At 37.6% G+C, this 21,609-nt stretch overlaps 1 protein-coding gene across 1 annotated transcript in view; it reads left to right on the top strand.

Moving 5' to 3' along the window:
• Positions 1 to 564: 564 nt before the first annotated feature.
• The window catches only part of fbxo41 (F-box protein 41), a 64,468-nt gene continuing 43,423 nt past the window's right edge, over positions 565 to 21,609 (top strand). The window contains exons 1-2 of the mRNA XM_082164845.1: positions 565 to 721; positions 12,485 to 13,472. Coding sequence (XP_082020971.1) covers positions 12,754 to 13,472 — 719 coding nt within the window. The 5' untranslated portion in view covers positions 565 to 721; positions 12,485 to 12,753. The remainder of the gene's footprint in view (positions 722 to 12,484; positions 13,473 to 21,609) is intronic.

Genomic DNA, 21,609 nt, shown 5'->3' on the forward strand with positions numbered 1-21,609 from the left:
CCCCAACCATTCTTTCACAATTTGAGCCTGATGAATCTTGACATTGTCAGCCTGAAATATGGCCATGATGTGTTTTCCTACATGGTTGTTTAAGAAATGAAAAGCTACACACTCAAATTAGGGTTATAAAACTGTTGCCAAACATATAACCATCTAGAAACACAGTAATCACTGCAATAATGATCGAATCATAGACTCTTAAGCATTTGCATAGTTAAATAATTTTATACATTATTTTTTATTTTTTTTTGCTGGGTAGTGTAGGCCTAGGCTATATAACTAGGCTACCTATATATTGTTTGTCATTTGGCAGTCTTTGCTATCAAAAAGTTAAAAACCTCTCATCCAGGATATATGACGACTGAATGTACAAAACATAAAATGTAGCAACACTGTGTGGTGCACCTTCATCATCAGCCTGATAAAACAATCCACAATGAAGGCTTTTTATCTTCAATACACAGCAAAAAAAAAAAAGAAAAAAAAAGAAGCTGAATCACAGTCAACTAAAACCCGACTCTAGGCAGGACAAGTAGGGCATGCGTTCTGCTCTTTGCGGTGAACGACGCGTCACACACGCCCCTTTTGATGATTTCCCTGCACTACGCGACGCGTGTTCGCGCTCGTCTTCTGTTCTGCTGCAGAGAGTGGCGCTCGTGACGTCATCCTGCTGGAGCGGCGGCTGCTGGGCACGGGCGGAAAATGGGCACAGATCTGCGAGGTGAGAGGCACACTTTCTGACACATGTAACATGTTTTGGATGGTGACAATGGGAACGGCGTGTTCTAGGCATCGGTATTGTTGATATTAGCAAGCGGCGGTCATGTAAGGGGCGCGAGGAGACGGATTTGGACCGCGACTCGCCTACGTTATTGGAGAAAAATGGTGAAAATCTGTTGAACCGTGGTTGCACCGTCGGGCACGAATTTGCAGCGAGGTGACATACCTCCAAATATATGCCCATGATCGGTCGGTGTGCATTAATTGCGTTAGGCATTATTATTATTTGTCTCATAAAATGTGGCATCTCCACGGTTATATGAAAAGAGGTAGAGCCGCATGCGGTATCATTTCTCAAATCTATGTGCCCAAGAGAATGAGAACATGAGCTCCATTTCTGATTATTTAGTGCCTCCACCCTTATCTTACATGACATTTTGCCCACGACCGAATCAGCTGTCAATGACACGGAGCGCAATCCTGATTATTTAGGGAGAGATCCCCTGTGAAATGATAGGTTGTGTTTCAAAACCTAGTGAGCTACCTAACTAGGCAGCATTTTCAGCTGCCTACGTATACATTACCATCATTTTCCCTTTCCCTTTTCTGGAGGATTCCAGATAGTGTGGAAATAATTTATAGTAATTAACAACACTTTTTGCAGTTTTACTTCCAATCCATTTGTAATTATGAATCATGATGATTGCTTTCTACGATTACCTTTACTTATGTTTTGATAAAATACATTTCCCCTAAATACACTGATAGGCTGCTGTTGCAATGTTTCGTTTTATGGTTAAAAAAATAGCCATGAGTAAGCTGAAAAAAATATCAAAAAGTTAAGTTTTTAAGTTTTATTGATGCCTTCCATTTTCAATTCAAATCAAAGGCATACTAAAGTTATGATGACTAAAGATTATATTTGATTAATTACTAAGTATTTGCTAGACTACATTAAAACATAATTTGCAACACTTCATGCACATTTATTTCTGTGTTTGTTTTATATTGTCACTTGGAAACGCATGGTTGATAAAAGTTGATTAATAATTATGTAAACAAAAATAAAAAGACACTCAACCTGTAAATGCTCGTTAAAAGAATGGCGTAAGAGAAATCTTAAGAAATGGTCGTTATTGGTTATAAAGAACCGATAACCAAATAGAATCTTAAATCCAAATATAAAATCTTGGTCTAAATGATTATCTGTCTGATTGTTAGTTACAAACTGCAGTTTAAATGTACTTATTTAATGACTGAAAAAAAAAAACATCGAGTGAGACTGAGAGCCAATGTAGATGAAATTTCCCTTATTAGTCCATACTTGTCAATGCTGCCTCTCTTTTAGCACTGCATGATATTAATAAGAATTAATGAAAAATGACAATGATACATAGTATTGTTTGCTCCTTCAGACATTGGTGGTCCCCTGTGATCTGCTATTGATCTCAAGCATACCCAATACTGGTTTGTTTACCTCCTGTATGGAGTCACATTTTCTCAGATTTCATGTGTTCTGTCTGGGGAAATGTGTGACAAGTTGCTTTTTAAAATTAACAAAACAAATCAAAAAAATATTTGCATTATAAGACCTTGTAAGGATATTGAATTCTGTCATTTTTGGTTGTAGGAAGTATTTGACTGGGTTTCTGGGAGCTATTTGGTCAGATATTGTTGTCCTCGTGTGTAAAAAATGTGTTTAGTCCGGCAACATAAAAAAAAAAAAAAAGACACATTTTAATATCACTTACTATTAAATCTTTGGTTATACATTACATTTGCTGATTTGACAGACTTATCTAAAGTGACTTTGAGTGCTTTTAAATTACACATTTATCAGTAGGCCGGCCCTATAAAAAGTTTAAAACCATTTCTGGTGAGGATGCATTAACTCTTACACTAAATGCCATGTGGGTCACACGCATTTCAATCAGTGATCAGATCACAAAACTTTTCAGACTCTGGTTACACTGCATTTAATGCACACCACATATTCAGATCAATGTAAATTAATATTAGAAAACCGTGTCATAAAAGTATTTTATTTCTGCCCCTTTAGCTAGATGATTAGGAAGCCTGACGCACTCAATTAAATCAATTTGGTTGGTGAAAACATTATGGGATAATTATTGTTTTTAAAGCAGAGCAGCACAGTGTAATTCCAGTTTTGTGTGTCACAAATTTGCATAACAGTTAAAATCGACCAAATCTACACTGTAAAAATGTTCTTTCTGAAGTTTTTGAAGATTATTGGAGTATATTTTACAAGAAAATACAATTCCATTCAGTCTACTTCAATATTTGATGTTTTTTCAAAGTTATTTGTGAAATTTACAAGCAATTTATGAGTGAACCCCACACTATTCTTTTCAATGTGCTTCAGAGAGCAGTGTAAATGTGTTTAAAGTGCACAGAGGATTGACCACAGGCTATACTGATGGTGATTAAACTCAAACATCTAAATGGAAAACACACAGAGGCGAGATAATGCAGCAGTTATGTTTGTTAATTGCATCTGTTAACACAAATAATAATGTGTTATTTTAGTGTGCATCCTTACAACTGAACCACAGCAAACAATGCACTCAGTGGATGTGAATGTTTGCTAACCTGTATGGAAAATAACATTGGGAAATCGATTGGTCTGCATCAGCTAGTGATACAGAAACACAAGTGTGAGAGGGCCTTTAGTGCTTTGTTGGGATGTCTTCCCAGACTAGTGGCATGTGATGAACTGTGGGTAATGAGGGATAATTGGCTCAGTGAAATTCCATGGATCGATAGGAGCCAGACGAATCTTTCGCCTGTAGGGCTTCAACTTTTGGAATTGGCCATCCTGAGCAGCCTTCACTGTCTTCAGTTTTGTTGAGGCAGCTACTAGAATTTTGTTTGCATGCTTCATCCGAGCATTAGCTCGTCCTTGACTCTGCTACTATGCCATCTGGCTCTTCTGGCTATGCTCCTTCATGTTATATTCCTACAGTGACCTCAAGCCTATACTTAAAATGGCATTGACAGCTGTTTTACTTCTGATTTAGTCCATTTCAAATGGTTCAGTGGAAGTCAAATGAGCTCAGGAGGTCATTTTTGTTCTAAGAAACTTGGACCGTCCTGAACTGAGATATTGAGCTGGCTATACATCCAACTTAACACATTTTTGACACATTAACATCCGAGTTTGGATGACTTGAGATCGACTCACCCTTCTGTAATGCATTTCTGGGTACTTGATTTTATTAATGGAGAATTGATTGAATTGATTTGAAAAATAAGACAGATTGGCACTATCAGAAAAATTATTGCAATTATTACAAGTTGTTTGATTTAGATTCAATTAATTGTGTACTGTAAGATCATGAATATTCATTATGAATTATGTATTATTTAAATTGAGTTTTCAGGTATACAATTTTTTGCCCTAAATTTGCATACTGAGCTTTAAATTTCCCTTATAAACCCCATGAAAATGCTTGACGAGTAGTTTTCTTTTTTTATTCCTTATTTAAACTAGAAGTTTGGAGGGGGGGCAGTAATTCTGTTTTTTTTTTTCTTTGCAAAAAACAATTCCTTAAAGGGTTAGTTCACCCAAAAATGAAAATTCTGTCAGTAATTACTCACCCTCATGTTGTTTCAACCCCATAACTCGAGGCCCAGAGAGAAGGAATAGTGGAATAAAGTCGTTATTTTTGTTGTTTTTTGCGAACAAAAAGTATTCTCGTCGCTTTATAAACGTAAGATTGAGCCACTGTAGTCACTTGGACTATATTAACGATGTCTTTAATACATTTTCTGGGCCAGCAAGTTATAATGCCTTAGAAGCCTATGGAGGAGTGAGCCAGCTCTCAGATTTAATCAAAAATATCTTAATTTGTGTTCCGAAGATGAACGAAGGTCTTACGGGGTTGGAACAACATGAGGGTGAGTAATTACTGACAGAATTTTCATTTTTGGGTGACCTAACCCTTTAAAGGGTAACTAAACCCCTGCTCAGAGCCTGACTCCACCCACTGGCAATATTTGAAAAAGGCTGGAAAAGTGGGCAGAGCCCAGCGGAGATAGAGGGGACAAACAGAGGGCGGGACTGAGCGGGGGTAAATATAACTATTTAGCTATTTAACTAAGCTAAAATATACTAAGTAAATAAGCTAAATAACTATATAAATGCTATGCTAACTAGATGCTAATATACGCTATCCTGATCGTTTTCAATACTCGCAATTCCAACTCCTGACTTGCTACTGTGGTTTTGACGAAACAAGATGTTTTTATACCAGGGGCTGATTAGCAGAAGACGTTACTGTTTCTATACCCATTAAGAGACACGGTACTTCCTTGAAAGTAAATCCCACCACAGCGCTACAAGAACCCATAGTGAAATGACTAGTGGTCGACCGATATATCGCCAAGGCCGATATATCGGCCGATATTTGGCATTTTTTAAATATCGGCATTGGCCGATATGTTTTTCTGATTGGCCGATGTGTTGGAAGCGGGACTTTTATTTTGACGGCGCTCCAGACTTTTATTTTGACGGGCGGCGCTGAGAACACACGGCAGCTCCTCAGATCAAACAGCGCTCACTCAAATTCTCCGTCTTCATTAATTTACGATCTCTGTCAGTCATATCTAATACTTTGTTTGACAGAACTGATAAACAAAGAAAGTAAATGGTATGCGAAGTAAGTAAAGTAAAGCGTTTGCTTTTAAATTATTTGTAACAGAAAAGGCAAACAATCAGGCTAAAATACTTTCTCATTTGCCGTCAACATTCAGCAAATGCGCATCTACGTCATTTAAACAAATCTCTGAATATCTAATAAACATTTAATTTCACAAACCTTGCAGATTTAATCGAATCCAGCTGTGATATCTTGTGAAGTGTGCATTACTGTCTGCAAGTGACGGTCGGTCTGTGCGAAGTGAGTGAATGCGAAAAGAAGATCAGCTTCACAGGAGACGTGATCGAAAAACTTTAAATCCTTCATTTTAAAATATGCAGATATATAACCATTTGCCAACTGTCACATTCATATCTGTGATATATCGAGTTGCCAACTGTGTCATATTCATATCGTTTTCACCGTGCTGTATGTAAAATTAGCGTTACCTTGTCTTTATTTGAAAAAATATGATTACCAGCACGAAATTACCAGATTACTGAGTGCCCTGTTACAGTGTTTACCTTCTTTTTATTCACATATTCATATCTAAACAATTACTTTGTGAAAGATACTGTAATAGGAGTTCAGATTCAAGAAGTTGCCATCTAAAATATAAAAGCATGTTTATTTTAAAGATTTGTTTTATAATTTATTTATAATTTATTAAATATTGATTTAAAATAAATATATATAAAAATATCGGCTTTATATCGGCCATCGGCCATCCTGCTCTCTAAGATATCGGCATCGGCCATCAAAAAAACAATATCGGTCGACCACTAGAAATGACCCTTCACAACAGATAATGCTTTACAATGAACTCTGTTATAGAGATACATATGGCAATTTATCTGTTCAATAAAATACATTACTCACCTGTCGAGTAATAAAAACAACAATTTAAATCCCTTAGTTCTCGCTATCTCTGAAAAGCGTAGCCTATGTTGATTCTTGTTTTATTACGAGCTCTGTCCCGTTCTCCTTTTTGTCAGCAGACTCTCCTCTGTTCAGCGTTTTTTTTTTAAACAGATGATTCTCTGGAGGTTCAAGATTTATTGTGCTCCATGACAACCTTTCTCGCTTGTTGTGACACCTAACCTATACAACTCTCACACCATATACACGTCAAAGTAGCTGAAACAATTTATCTATTTACGACTATGATGAGACACGCACGGGTAAGTGACGGGCAATTTCCCATAAAAACCACCCGACAGGTAGACACTTTAAACCCTTATAATAGGCTTACCATAGTGAATCAGGGTAAGACAAAAACAAGTTTTGGAAGAAGGATTAATGATGTATTGACTCAAAAAAAGTTACATAGTGTACCTTTAACTCTTAAATGATAAGAAAAAATAAAACGTAGGCATTACAGAATGTTTATTGAATGTTAATATGCTAGTGGAATTGTGTTGCAGTAGCTTGGTGCTTTTCTTTTGTCTCTTTATTTCCAATACAGTCAGAGTTATTTGCTTGTTGTCGCTCTTTTCCTGGAACTAGATTTGTGACTGTAAGGGCTGAGCTATTTTGGCTACTACTTTTAAGTCACAGGGGCATTGTGTGATCATGGTTTCCTGGTTTTACTCACTGAGGGGAAACCAGCAGTTCCAGAGACAAGAATGTGATTATCCATCGGTGTAGCAATTAAGAGAGGTCAGTCACTGGCCTAAGACCTCACTTCATAAATTAAAGTGAAATGCATCGTGTTGAGATTATGCATTATACATTTAGGTAACAAGGATCATATAAAACATTTTTTTCGGCCGAATATGTAGGCTTACAATAATATGACTGTTCAGTTTATGTTCCTAGATATAAAAAGCAAATAAATAAATAAATAAATAAATAAATAAATAAATGTCATTGTGTTGGCTCAACGGATGAAATGACAGCATTCATCTTGTACAAAGCCTCTTTCTAATCCATGAATAGAATTCAAAGATGTCATCCTGAAAATTATGTAATGCACTGATGTGGCATAAAAATACAGAGAACATTGCTCACCATAACCTGATATACTAATGGCCAATGACGTGGACACGTGATTTGCATATGAATAAACCTTTTTGGTTAAATGCTAAAACTGTGTCCCAACCAGTCACGATGCAACAAGCATTTTTTTCCATTCACAAATTAAGTTTTGAAAGTTATTGCAGCCAATCAGAACACTAAAAATAAGGCCTCGTTATTTGTACGTAATTTCGCGATGTCCATGATAGATGCCATACTTTTTATGGTTTTCCTTCGATCACTTCCAGTCCATGTGCTTTGTTCATTAAACATGAGAAAGAGATCCAATGAGATTTAGATTTGGAATGGGCGTGGCTTTCCATTTGTTGAAAGACAAAGGCTGTGTCCAAAATCACCCCTCATTCATTATTCCCTAAATTACTCCACTAATACAGTTCACTTGAATGAGTGAATTAAAACGAGTGAGTGAATTCGGACACTGAGTGTGCCAGAAGGGCTGCAGCTTTTGCATGGGTTGTGCTTGCTGGTTAATAATCATTTGAAACATTGCAAACTGGCAGTTCCAGTAGTAATGAAAAGATTTATCTTGAACTCTGTCATGGAAATTATCTATAAAACACAATAAAAAAAATGAATAACCAATTAAAAATGTATTTATACCTGTATGATTTTACGCTGTAGCCACATTGAACAAGCGGTTTGGAAAATGGATGGATGGATGATTCAGCTGCGGGCGTCATCTTCTGGCGAGACAGGGGAATTCATTCGGCACGACCGTCACAGTGCATTATGGGTATTAGCATGTACACTCGCTATTGCGGTGCATTGTGGGATTGAAAGAGTGCACTCCACTACAAATGGCTGTCCCCTCAAAGAGTGTCCTATATAAGGGTAAAGGGGGGCGATTTCGGACAGCCAAAGTGTAACATTAAGCAGGAACATGAACAAACTGCAACGAGCGCATTTGGCCGAGCACACAGCATTGTTTCGGAAGTTCAGTAAGTTCCGTCATAAAATATACATCATAAAAGCATTTTTTTAATTAATTTTTTTATCTTTATGTTCAGTGTTAAGAATGACAATGTGAACACTAATTAAACCAGGACTAAATGTACCCTTTTCTTTTTGAACATACCCTAAACTAGCATTAGATGACGGTAAAGGCAATCTAAATATGAAAATAAAGAATTAAATGTAAAATAATAAATTAAAAAAGAAAAATTCCTAATATCAGCCAAAAACCAATATGGTAACAATATATCCCTATAGCAAATATATATGACATGTCATAATCTGTATTTATTAATTCACAATATTCTCATTAGTTCAATGATTGGAACATAATCTCTTGGAGTTCTCTGCATCCGCCCATCTCCACAAAAACTAATCCGCTGTCATTTACTCTCTTCTCAGTCCATTCCAGCATTCGTCCTGCATTCTTTGACTTATCCACCCCATCCTTCTTTCCTTGTTACCTCTCTCTGAGGTTTCATCATTACCGGCTGGCTTGTTTGTATCCATTTATTACTGTGCTTCACATTCAGAGCTTGTATCCGTGGCAACAATGGACCTCCATCTTGAAAGCAGCAGTTTGTCTGCAAGATTCAAACGGCTCTCTGTCATCAAGGTCAGAGCTGATTGCAAGAATGTTGACCGTGATATAGCCGCTCTTTCATAGCACCGGGCTATATCTCAGTCTTAAATGGCTGCTGTTAAAAGAGCCCTTTAATGGTTTTAGTTATGTTTTTGCTGCTAATGCATGCTAAGAAGACCTTAATCAAAAGTCTTTTGTTATCCCATTACAGATCTGAGACGAGAGAGTCTTCAAGCCCCCTTAGCAATGAAAAGGTTTTCTTTGTCTCCTCAGCTAAAGGAAGAAGGAGGTTATAGAGAGAGACAAACCTATACAGAGATCATTTGTGGCACAATAGGGACAGACCAAGAATGATACCAAGTATCTATAATGATGTGCACTCCTGACAGAATGACATATGAAGACATCCACATAATGAATCTGATTGCCCAGATTGAGGATTCTCGTGTATTTCTGCACTTTAAAATGTGTGTCACAATAGATGCTATAATGATGATGCCCTTAAATCAGCAAGCACCCTCAGGGCAAGCGCCCAGGTTTTGTACCCCGTGGGATAGAAACACCACTAAGGTAACGGAACGTGATGAGCCAAGGACAGCAGATGTGGTCGAGGTTTACTTTTGACATGATTGTTTAAGCATGTTGTCAGATTTGTTTTCCTCCTCTCACGTTTTCTACAATGAGATATAGTCCAGTCAACCCAGCTCAATGTCACTCCTTATGAAATCACACTCCATTTATTACCTCAGACTAAATTCCTGGAGTATGCACTTGTCACTAAAATAGTTGTAAAGCAGGCTAAGGTGGTTTACTGGTCTTACCCGGTTTAAGCAGGTTTAGGATGTTTCCCAAACAGACTAGATGGCAAGTCTAAAACCATCATAACAGACCATCCTGTCCAATGGAAACCAGGTTAGTGGTTTAAAATCATTTGTCAGTAGGGTGTTGTCTGATGTAAATTCATAATAAAAGGATTTTTTTATTTAAAACTGATCTCTATACAGTCCATCTACTCATCCATTCCTGTGTTTCCTTTGGTTATGAATGACTCTTCATTCATTCCTTTATAAGTGCACAATCGTTTGTGTATTTGTTCTATTCTCAAATACTTATTTTTTTAAAACTTTGAATCAAATATATTTTGTTATCCATCTCTCAGTTGATTGGTTTGGTTCTAGGCTTAAAATTAATGAAGAATTTGTATTAAGAACACAAATGAGAAATAAACTTCCGGGGCCAAGATTTCTGGACAATTTAGCAGTTTCCGTTGTACTCCATTATATTACTTGTTAAATGCACTGCTCATGACATGCCATGGCATTGATTCAGTATCTTGGATTAATTTTGTGGAATTGTGCTCGTATAATCCCTATGAATGAATACAAGACTCTCTCATTCACTGGAGCCTTGGCTGAAATTCATTTCAGGATCATGTGTGTAGAATAAATACTCATAATTTCCATTTCATTCCTATTCTTATCTGCTTTGTTCACAATATCATGAGAATGAAAAGGGAACAGCTATAGAAGACTGGGGAACACTAATGGGGATTCATTACACATTTAGACTTGTCTTATGTTGATGAAGTGTCTCTTTGGGAATAGTTAGATGAACTATCATGGCACGTGAACTACTACAACTAATTTCACACAATAGGTGCCTCCTTGTCCGTTTAAGTGTTGTTAAGAGACTGTTCCTTGATCCATTGCCAAACAATACATTGAGTTATGACCGTATAGTTTGAAATATATACATTCTTGATTGAGGCCTGTACAGAGTATGTTCATTTCCATTAGTGCATATAAAGGCAGATTCAGCTAAATCAGCTCTATGTTAGTCAATTCTCAGTTCCTTAGAGGCTGAAACCACTCAGAGAGATTAGAAAACTTAAAATCATGTACTACTCAACTCATTCTTTAATTTGTCCTGTGGTTATTTTACCACTGTAAACCACTGTTCATTTAGCTACTTCTTGCATGCAGAGTAGTGGAAATTAAGGATGTTAGAATTGACAAAAGGAATGATCTCCAGTTCAGGAACAGATTTATATTTAACCCATGGTTCTATCTTTGCAGTAAATCAGCTTTTTATTTTCGTCAGGTTGCAACCATGTCTGCACTGTTCCCACTGAGCTTGCTTAATATCAAAATCAGAAAGACATTTTTGTGACCAAAGATTCCAGTACTTGCAAAATCATGTTGAAATTGGGATACACGTTATTGGTAGTCATATTGATATCAGTCCATAAATGTGTCCTTTTAATGTCATATGTATTGCACTAGAACTATCCTATCATTTGGCTGTAATTTATTTGTTTAAATATACTGGTCTATTTTACTTATCAGACCAGTATATTTAAACAGATAAATCACAGCCAAATGATAGAATAGTTCTAGTTGGGCGACATATTGATAAGCACAAAAAAATTTAAATAAGATGTTAACTCCGAGCTTGTATGATTTGTTTTGTCCATGGAACACAGACAATCATTAGGCCTACAAGTTCATATTTAGTTCATAGTAGGCCTACATTTGTATTTGTAATGTATTGCTCAATAAGAATATATCCAGTTTATCTGCATGCAAACATATTTAGGATTGACACTACACGAAATTGTAATAAATTAAACAAAGACTTACAGATTTCGTGCCTTTCAGACCTCCATAATGAATTAATGACTTGTAATTGCTATAAATACACTCTTAAAAATGAAGGTTCTTTATTGGTATTGATGGCTCCATTAGGGATGTCACGGTGAAGAAATTTTCATACGAGTACATAAACTTTCGACAACACCTGTATTACCTTTACTCTACAGATACTCACGATCACACATACTCTGCGTATAGGACTATAATTTGCGAAAATCAGGTAACTGCTATCAATATGTGGGTATTGAAATAGCTTTTGAATGCGAGGTCACTTTTGACTTTCGCTTTTGCATTCACGATCACATGTAGGCCTACTCTGTGAGCTGCACTGCACATTTTACACAGTAAGATATTTGTTAATGACGCTCAGGCTCTGTTGCGCACCTAATCTTCCGTCATTGTCTTGTCAGTCACCTCATCTCTCCTTACTTTCTTCACGTGATCAAGTCAAATCTGACTCCTGCTGCGACTCTGCATTTCATGCTGTATGGAGCAGAGCTGATGCTTTCAGTTTATAATTGTAGTGTCAATTGTCCAACTGAACTAAATGGTTTTTATTTGTATAAAAAAGCAAAACATCGTATGGCGGTGGGCAAGTAATGTAATCTGTGTTCGGACGAACACAGTGTAACACCAGTAACACTTCATGAAGAACCTTTAACATCATTAACATAATGCATTTCTGTAAAGCTGATTTAAAAACATGTGTTTTGAAAAGCGCTAAGTAAATTTAAATTGACAAAATGTAGACTGATATCTGCCTGCATATCTGCTTACAAATATAATGATAATTTATTGCTTTATATGGCAAAATACTTACTGTATGCATACCTAGTTAATATTTGTAAATTTTTTTGTGTTGTTCCTTTTCCCTCTTTTACTAGGACAAAAGGTTTTGACCCTGAGGAAGACCGATTAAGTGCCAGAAAGAGGCCTAAAAGCAGTCAAGACCTTACTAAAGAACTAATTGAAGAACTTGTGACTCAGAAGGAGCATGTGTAATGACCCCCTGTTCCTCGCTCAGCCTATAGCAATCCCAGCGGATCTGAGATGAGTGGTCCTCTGTGGTGCCCGGCCGCTGTCCCTGCTTGCTCTTGGCAGCGCTTAGTGGCGTGAGCAGATTGCTCCATCGTGGCAGCCACGGGAGCGTGGAATGGCCTCTTTGGACCTGCCGTACCGTTGTCCTCGCTGTGGGGAACACAAGCGCTTTCGAAGTCTGTCCTCTCTACGCGCACATCTGGAGTACAACCACACCTACGAGACCCTGTATGTGCTGTCGAAGTCGAACAGCGTATGCGACGCTGCTGCGCTGCTCCCCCTAGTGGCCGACGGAGCCCTCGCCGCTGAATCTCGTTTTCCGTACCGCGAGTTGCCCTGCTCTGGCGAAGAGCTTGGTCTTGCCCCCACGTCTACTGCTTGCTACCTGCCCAATGTGGAGTTTCCCCTGGGCGAGATCCTGGTGAAGACAGCCATGAGCTCCGGCGACACCTTGTCCTCCACAGGGAACAATGCTGTGGCGGTGGCCGCTAATGTGGCGGCTAGTGCGGTGGAGGCGGCTTATGAGGAGGGCTTGGCTCGGTTGAAAGCTCGAGCGTTTGAGAGGCTCGAGCTGGACGAGAGGCTCGAGAAGTTGTCGGAGGAGGTGGAGCAAAAGATCTCGGCACGTGTTGGCCGTCTGCAGGCGGAGCTTGAGAGGAAAAGCTCGGAGCTGGAAAAGGCAAAGCTGGAGAGTGAGAGGCTCTGTCAGGAGAAACAAGACCTGGAGGACAAGGCCACAGAGCTTTCGCGGCAAGTGGACGTATCAGTGGAGATGCTGGCCAGCCTTAAACAAGATCTGGTTAATAAGGAGCAAGAGCTCACACACAAACAACAGTAAGTTGCGATCGTCCCGTCTTGTTTCATGAGCAACCTCTTAAATTCGGAAAAAGTGGCTTTGATTCTTTAAAGAAAAATTAGAAATGTGCTTGACTTCTAGGACCTCGTTTTTGCTCAAATACTTGATTCACTCAAGGGTTCTCAAACAGAAGTTGCTTTGTGGATCAAGCAGGACTTTCACATAAGAAGAAATGCTAGATTTCGTTTTTTGACAGCTCTACGGGTTAGCCTCATTTAGACAAGGCAATTGAGCAAGACAGTTAACAAACCAGCAACTGTAGCATCGCTGTAGTATGTCTCCAGTCAGATTTAATCTGCTTTCTGGCAGACTTTTCATGTTCATGGCTGTTTCAGTTTAACACTAGAACTACCGGAGTTCTATAACTACTATAATAGCCATCTCAGTCATTCTGACGGCTCATACATTATTTGCATATAATTTCAATAAGCTATATCAAATCTAAGAATAAATGGATCTGTAATGTTAGGATAGGTAATAATAAACATCAGAACGCTACATTTTAATTCTAATGTAGGCCTATGTGAAAATGTATTATCGACAACCACAGAACAGCTATTGTAATTACAGATACAAAGTCGAAAGTGATACATTTTCTATTATTTTCTTTGTAAAATGAAAACAAATGTATTCATCCTTGGATATTATAATACAATAACTTACAAAAACATCGCCAAAATGCATTTCAATGCATAGGTAAAACGTTTATGGGCACATATGAAACGCATATGCCCCAAACTGGCCAAAATTGTATTCTGACTGTCACGGGAAAAGAATATGAAAATATAATAAACTGCGAGAAAACTAACTGATATAGTAACCAATATTTGTTTTAGTGAACAAAAATATCATGCTGTAAAATTACAATGACAATTGTATGCATACGGTCATACGGTCGTATGCAAATGCATATGGTCAGTATGACTGTTATGGCCATTCAAGGTAGAAATACTCAAAACTCTTTTGTGTCTTGTAATTTTAAGAAAATAACAATGATAGAATAAAATATAGACACATTTAGGAAAAGTCAGGGTCCTATAGTTACATGGGTTTTATTTCAACAAAGTTATTACATTGCAAAATTTTAAAACAGTCAAAATGACTGCCTTGGTAGTTCTAGTGTTAATGTGTTTTACTGGCATAAAAACTTGTTCATTTGTATAGCTTAGCTGGATACAAACATAACAATGCAGAACACTACACTACCATTTAAAAGTTTGTATTGTACCGTTTAAAAGTCTTTAAAAGAAGTCTTATCCTCAGCAATGCAGCATATATTTGATCAATGTTTGCTCCTTCATTCAATTCAGCAGTATTTGCATTTCTTTCCTCTCTATCTTGTGTTTCCCGAGGGTTAGCATTATTTTGCAGGTGTTCCAGGCATCACTTGTCAAATGTTGTGAATTGCGATCAGTATTGAATTTGAATTAGCCCAGACTCCAAATTAAATATCAGCATATGGCCTATTTAATGCTGTTTTCTGAAGACTTGCGCTCCTGTGGTCTGCAGATGTTTTTATTGCCTCTGTCTAAGAGCTGATACAAACTGAACTCCACCCTATGGGCCATTGCCTCTAATTGCCAGTGTCTTTCACCAGTCCCCTCTGCTGTTATAATGGCACTGTCACCAACTTGCCATCTCTATTCCTCTATAGCAGCTCCTTCTGAAACTCACAAATACATGTTCATGTTACCATGGTAAAATTTCACTGCCATAATGGAGGTAACACAAAGAGAAACTGATAAATGGAGCGCAGGCTGATAGGTCCTGTACATGCAATCCGCTAGCAATTGCATCATTACCGCAGGGCACAAGCTCATTGGTCTCTGCTGATCCTACAGCCAATGAGACTGCTTGTTCAACATTTAAATACTCTGTTTCATGGTTCGCTGTAATCTAGTCCTGCAGCGCATTATCAGAGTTCCTCTGAACCCCTCCACCTCCCCCAGCTCCACCTGCCTAGATCTGCTATGTAATTTATGTATGTCTATTAATGCAGCAGCAGCATATCTTACATGCTCACAGCAGGATGTCTGTGTATATATTCGTAGTAGCAAGCCCATACAACATGCCCAGAGTTGTCATGATTGGACTTAGTGTATTTCATTGCATGATATGGGCTCATGAACCATTATAATTGCTAAGCAGCGTGAAGCCATCAAATTCAATATTTTGGGCAGGTTGCATATCACTAAGCCTTTTTAATTCCATTTGATGGTTACATTTAATAATATCTGATTTTCTTTTTGACAAAAACAAAACAAAAAACAGAAAATGACATACTCTGACAGTTGCTGTTGCTATGATAGTTTTCAAGTATCAGAGTAGCATGACATAATAACAATATTAACTGTAAATGCTTTTTAATGGTATCTTGGTTGTAAAGAACAAAATTACTGTAAAATGACACTTTCCTTTGTTAAAGCCCCAGGTTAAAGCCATAAGTGGTCACAAAGGGTCTTAACTTTCTACCCCCCGATTCAAATGAAATATCACTTCTCCCAAAATGAGTTTTGTTTCATATACTGAACATAGACGTCCAAAAGAGAGGGCCAATTGAGCTTGTGGAGTGGTCTGAGTTTAGAGACTCATGTGGAGTGGGATATTCTCAGCAGGACTTCATCTGAAATATACACCCGCTGTGATTGATTTGTAGCTGCCTGTGGATTAGAGCTTTCTTGAGAAACCGGTCACGCACCGCTGGCAGGTAGAAAGAAAGAGGCCTCATTTCTCTTTTCTCTCTCTCACCTCTCTGTTTTTTGACCCTCAATACCCTTCTTCCATTCTTTCTTTTTTTCCCTCTCACTGTCACCTCGATCTTGTTAGCGCCGTCTGATCTCTGTTTCTTCTTCTGTGGACCGGCTTCTTCTCTCACTTGCTGATTTTTTCTTTATTTGCTTATCGTGTTTATGTCCTCTGGAGCTTTCAAGCTAAACACAGACCTTCAGACTATTTTGACTTAGTGTGCTTTATGATAACTGATTGAATTTTTATCATCAAGGCTTTTAAAAACATTTTTAAACTTTCAAGCCTAGGCTTGCTTTGTTGGCAACAGCTACTTTGTTATGTGACATAGTAATTTTTGCATGCTCCATATTATAGAGATCATCCTTGAATTCATTGGATGCTCATTTGTGTCACAATGTCCTTTTCAGCTGTTTTAAATGTGAATATTCATAGAACCAATGTCCATGGCAGCCATTATTATGCAAACGTAGGTTTGTGGATCATGATTAATTTATCTGTCTTGCAATCAGAGCCCATCTGTGCTGCCATAGTATAGGGCTGCACGATGAATCGAAATAAAACCATTTCTGCGGTTTAGTCAAATATATGCGTTGTTTGTTTCAGAGCGAATCACTGTGGAGAGCACTGCACTTATAACATGCATTTGTGAAAGCAACATGCAATATTAGTAATTTTACAGTTGAATCGTAAAATAAAATGTATATTATTTTGATTATTCATATATTATTATTCATATATAATTTTTCTGAAATATATTTCAAAATTGTTCTTAAATTGTTTTTATTTTGCAGTGAAATATTACAATAATATTTATTATTTTGTTTTATATTATTTTCTAATAATAATAATAAATATTTGTATTATCATTTTATCACATCATTTTGGCCAAATTATGCTGCCCTGACTATTAACAAGCACAGAATACCTGAAGCTTAATTTTTATTTAATTTTTCCCTACAAATCTTATTCAGAATTTTTCCCTACAAATCTTGCAGCCCTATGGTATCCATCTTAAAGAGGGCTGTGTGAATGACGGATCGATATACTGTGTGTGTGTGTGTGTGTGTGTTTAGTATTCTGTTCATAAGGGGGCTCATATAATCACCTCTGCATACAAATCTCTGCTAATGTTCTCTTCCTGCCGTCTCTGTCTTTCTCTGTGACCTATCCTGTCTTACCAATCTCAAAATTACAGGACAGGCACAATTTGAAGACGTGAGCTTGTTGGCATCATCTAGACATCTCTTTGTGCATTTTGAGGGTCGGCCGAGTGACTCTATAGCATGTACATCTCTGCACTGTGATCTAAACCAATTTAGTCAAGCTAATAATCTTATACTTCCTAGCATTCCAAGAGCCTGTTTTTACCCTCCTCTAATTTCATCTCATTAACCACTCTTGTTTCGTCTGTTTCTTGTATCTAATTATCATTCATATTGTCTGGGGACCGTGTGTTGCTTACAGCCTTACATAATCATTTACTATTCTGAATACCGTGAGCTGTTGATCAGCCCTTTCTCTGCTATTTTTAAGTGCGCTTGAAATAATTGTCACTGCATTAGTGTGGAGGAATGTTAAATGCCAGATGTATGGCTCCTATTTCCAGTCCACATCATCTGTTTGATTCTGATGCCCTGCCTGCATCCATCAGCCATTGCAAACGTAAATAGAAAATGCGGATATTTTCAAATTGCTCTTTGTAAGTTGTAGAGAATTTACTTCAGTTCTGAAAATTCGTTCATGCAGTCAATTAGTAGTCTTGTTTTAGCTAATTTGTATGCCTTATACATTTAAAATGTTTGTTGTCTAACAGCTGACTAGTTAAATAGTTAGGATGTCTAGTTCATAGGTGTATCATTTTTTTTAAATATAGCATGCAATATAGAAAACATTTTTTTTTATTTTTTTTTATTTTGACTTTCATATTCACTCATTGCATCTGTACTCATTTCATTTCATTCTGTATTATGCAACCGATATTCCATAACACCTTGTATTAGTCATCTCACCTTCTGTAAATATAATCTGAATGACATTTGTATTAGTAAAAATGTTCTTTAAAACTCCCAGAGCACTATTCATCCATTCTTTGCTGTAGCAATAAAAAAGCATTATTGTCTAAAGACCTATCTGACAGCCAACCAATAGTTGTTCCCATGGAAACTAGTCCAGAAACCAGTATGTATTCATTGAAAGATCAAGGTTTCAAGGTTTTTTTATTTATTTTTATTCTTTGAATACAAGCTGAACCTAGTATGCCAGCTGCACCGGTGTCTTGCAAGGTTGAGCAGCACCACCATAGAATCTGGTCTCTCAGACCCCATTGTGCAACAGTTTGGTTTTGGAAGTAAAAGTCCCAGGCATTTTCTCCATAGGGGAATTGATATTGAATGATACGGCAGACTTACTCTGAGCAATAAAAACACCACCTGATGTCTGATAACCACTGCTACAAATGTATAATTTTTTTAGCTACATCATGAGAACAGTATATGCATTTGATCAGGCATTAGAAACGGCTACCCCTTTGGAGTCCAAGCAAAGCTGGTTTCTGGGAGGACTGTATCTTGCACAACACCGGCAACATCATATCAGAGCAGTTTTAATCCGTTGCTTTTAGATAAGGCCTGTGTGGCAGTAACCCGGCACAGAGGTTATCACACACTCTGTCAGTTTCACTCAGACTGAGTTCTGTCTTACATTTCAGGTTAAACCTCGAGTTGAGTTATTATTTGTTCTTGGTTATAGAGGTTTGTGCACATTGGAGACATATTAGTAGTTCATTAGCAGACGCAAACTAGAGCACTTTCTAACAGCCGAACTTAGAATTTCCACAGTGTGAATCTGAAAGCCAGGCTGCCACTCTCAGCGTGCTTTGCTGGTAGCTTATTGGAGTTTAGATATCAGCTTATTGGGCTGGTGGTTTAATTTGTATTCATGTTCCCCTGTGAAGATGGTTCAGTCAGCTCCAAGACTGTAAGCTACACTAGGAGAGTTTTGATTAAAGGTACAATATGTAAGAATTTTGCATTAAAATATCCCAAAATCTCAAGGCCAGTGTTATATATTTTGTTAAGTTGATTACTTACAATATCCCAAATGTTTCCAACTATTTTTAAATAATGAGAAAATTGCGATTTTAACCAAGGAAACGGGGCGTTAGAGCAGGGGGGAGCTGGGAGTCGCCAGTCAATTTCGTCATATCCGCGTTACCCTCGGTTTCCGCTCGTACTGCGTCGAGTCCTGGACAAAATGCGGAAGTTGTAGGCCTAGTTGTAGCGTCTATCAAGCAACAAACGTTAGCTTGTTTCGTGCTGTCGTTATGGAACACAATTATTATTTACTGATTGCAGCTGGTTCTGTCGACAAAGCATGCTTAATTTAATATTTTCCAAATGTAGCATTCGGTAATAGTTATGTTTATGCAAGGAAAGTATTATTGCTTTAAGTTTGTGTTTAGTTTATTGACATTGTTTATCACGTCTGGTGTTTATGGCCATGTAAATAAATATAGCATGTCAAGTCAAGTCAAGTCAAGTTTATTTGTATAGCGCTTTTCACAATACAGATTGTATCAAAGCAGCTTCACAGTATTAAATTTAAATAATACAACAAAGTTTGTTTCAAGAGGAATTTATTGATTGATAAAATTAAATTAAATATCCCCAAAATATCCCCAATTGAGCAAGCCAAAGGCAACAGTGGCAAGGAACCGAAAAACTCCATCAAGTGACCTAATGGGGTCCTAAAACTCCATCAGGTGACCTAATGGAGAAAAAAAACCTTGGGAGAACCCAGGCTCAGTCGGGGGCCAGTTCTCCTCTGGCATTTATGAGCTAGAGGCCGGATTGTAGTTTGAACTGTGGGATTATATGAATGCCTGGCTGAAGAGACGCGACTTTAATCTAGTTTTAAACTGGGAGAGCGAGTCTGAGCAACGAACAGTATCAGGAAGACTATTCCAGAGTTTTGGAGCCAAATGTGAAAATGCTCTCCCTCCTTTGGTGGTTCTGAATATCCTAGGTATGACCAAAAGCCTTGAATTTAGTGATCTTAAAGAGCGCGATGGATTGTAGGGCGATAGAAGATCCGTTAAATAGACTGGAGCTAAGCCGTTTAGGGCTTTATAAGTCAGTAGCAATACCTTGTAATTAATACGGAACTTTATAGGTAACCAATGCAGTGATGATAAAATCGGTGTTATATGATCATATTTTCTTGATCTCGTAAGAACTCTAGCGGCGCCATTTTGGACTAACTGTAGCTTGTTTATTGAGGATGCAGGACAACCAGCTAATAAGGCATTACAGTAATCCAGTCTCGAGGTCATGAATGCATGAACTAACTTTTCTGCATCAGAAACTGATAGCATATTACGTAGCTTAGCAATGTTTCTAAGGTGGAAAAAGGCTGTTTTTGTAACATATGAAATATGATTTTCAAAAGACAGGTTGCAATCGAGTATAACACCCAGGTCTTTTACTGTAGCGGATAAAGTAACAGGACATCCTATGATGTTAAAGTTGTATTGTGCGAGGTTTTGTGGGCGGTTTTTTGAACCGATAAGTATTACCTCTGTCTTGTCTGGATTTAATAAAAGAAAATTACGCGTCATCCAATCTTTTATATCTTTAACACACTCTGTCAATTTGGAAAATTTAGCGTTTTCATCCGGCCTTGATGAAATATATATTTGAGTGTCATCAGCATAACAATGGAAACTAATTCCATGTTTCCTTATAATATTTCCAAGTGGCATCATATATATTGAGAATAACAGAGGGCCAAACACAGATCCCTGCGGCACTCCATAGTTTACTGGAGTTATGATCGATTTTTCTCCATTTAAATAGACAAAATGGTAGCGGTCAGATAGGTATGATTTGAACCAGCTTAGTGCTTGTCCTTGAACACCAGTATAATTTTGTAGTCGATCTAAGAGTATTGTGTGATCTATAGTATCGAACGCAGCACTAAGATCAAGTAAAACTAGTATTGAGATACAGCCTTGGTCAGAAGCTAAAAGTAAATCATTTTACATTTTACATGTGTTAGACATAAAGATTAATCAGTATTTTGGCAAATGATGTGGGCATGTTCGAATGTACTTTTACAACAATTGTTTAGAACACGTAAAACTGCGCAGCGTTATCACAACAATGAATTCGACAAATACAGTAACATCTATGATAAACAATTTAGTATTAAACCTTACTTTTCTTGCTGTTAATTCATTTTAAAAAGTGTGATGAGGTTCAAGAGTCAGGAAGAAGACGGGTCGTCGGCGTGACTGGGACTCGTACTTTATTAAAATAAAACAAAACAAACAAAAGTCGCGCACAACGCGCATTCACTGTGGCGACGGCA

The sequence above is a fragment of the Leuciscus leuciscus genome, assembly GCF_965113295.1.
Source record: "Leuciscus leuciscus genome assembly, chromosome: 3".
In the NCBI taxonomy this organism is placed as follows: Eukaryota; Metazoa; Chordata; class Actinopteri; order Cypriniformes; family Leuciscidae; genus Leuciscus; species Leuciscus leuciscus.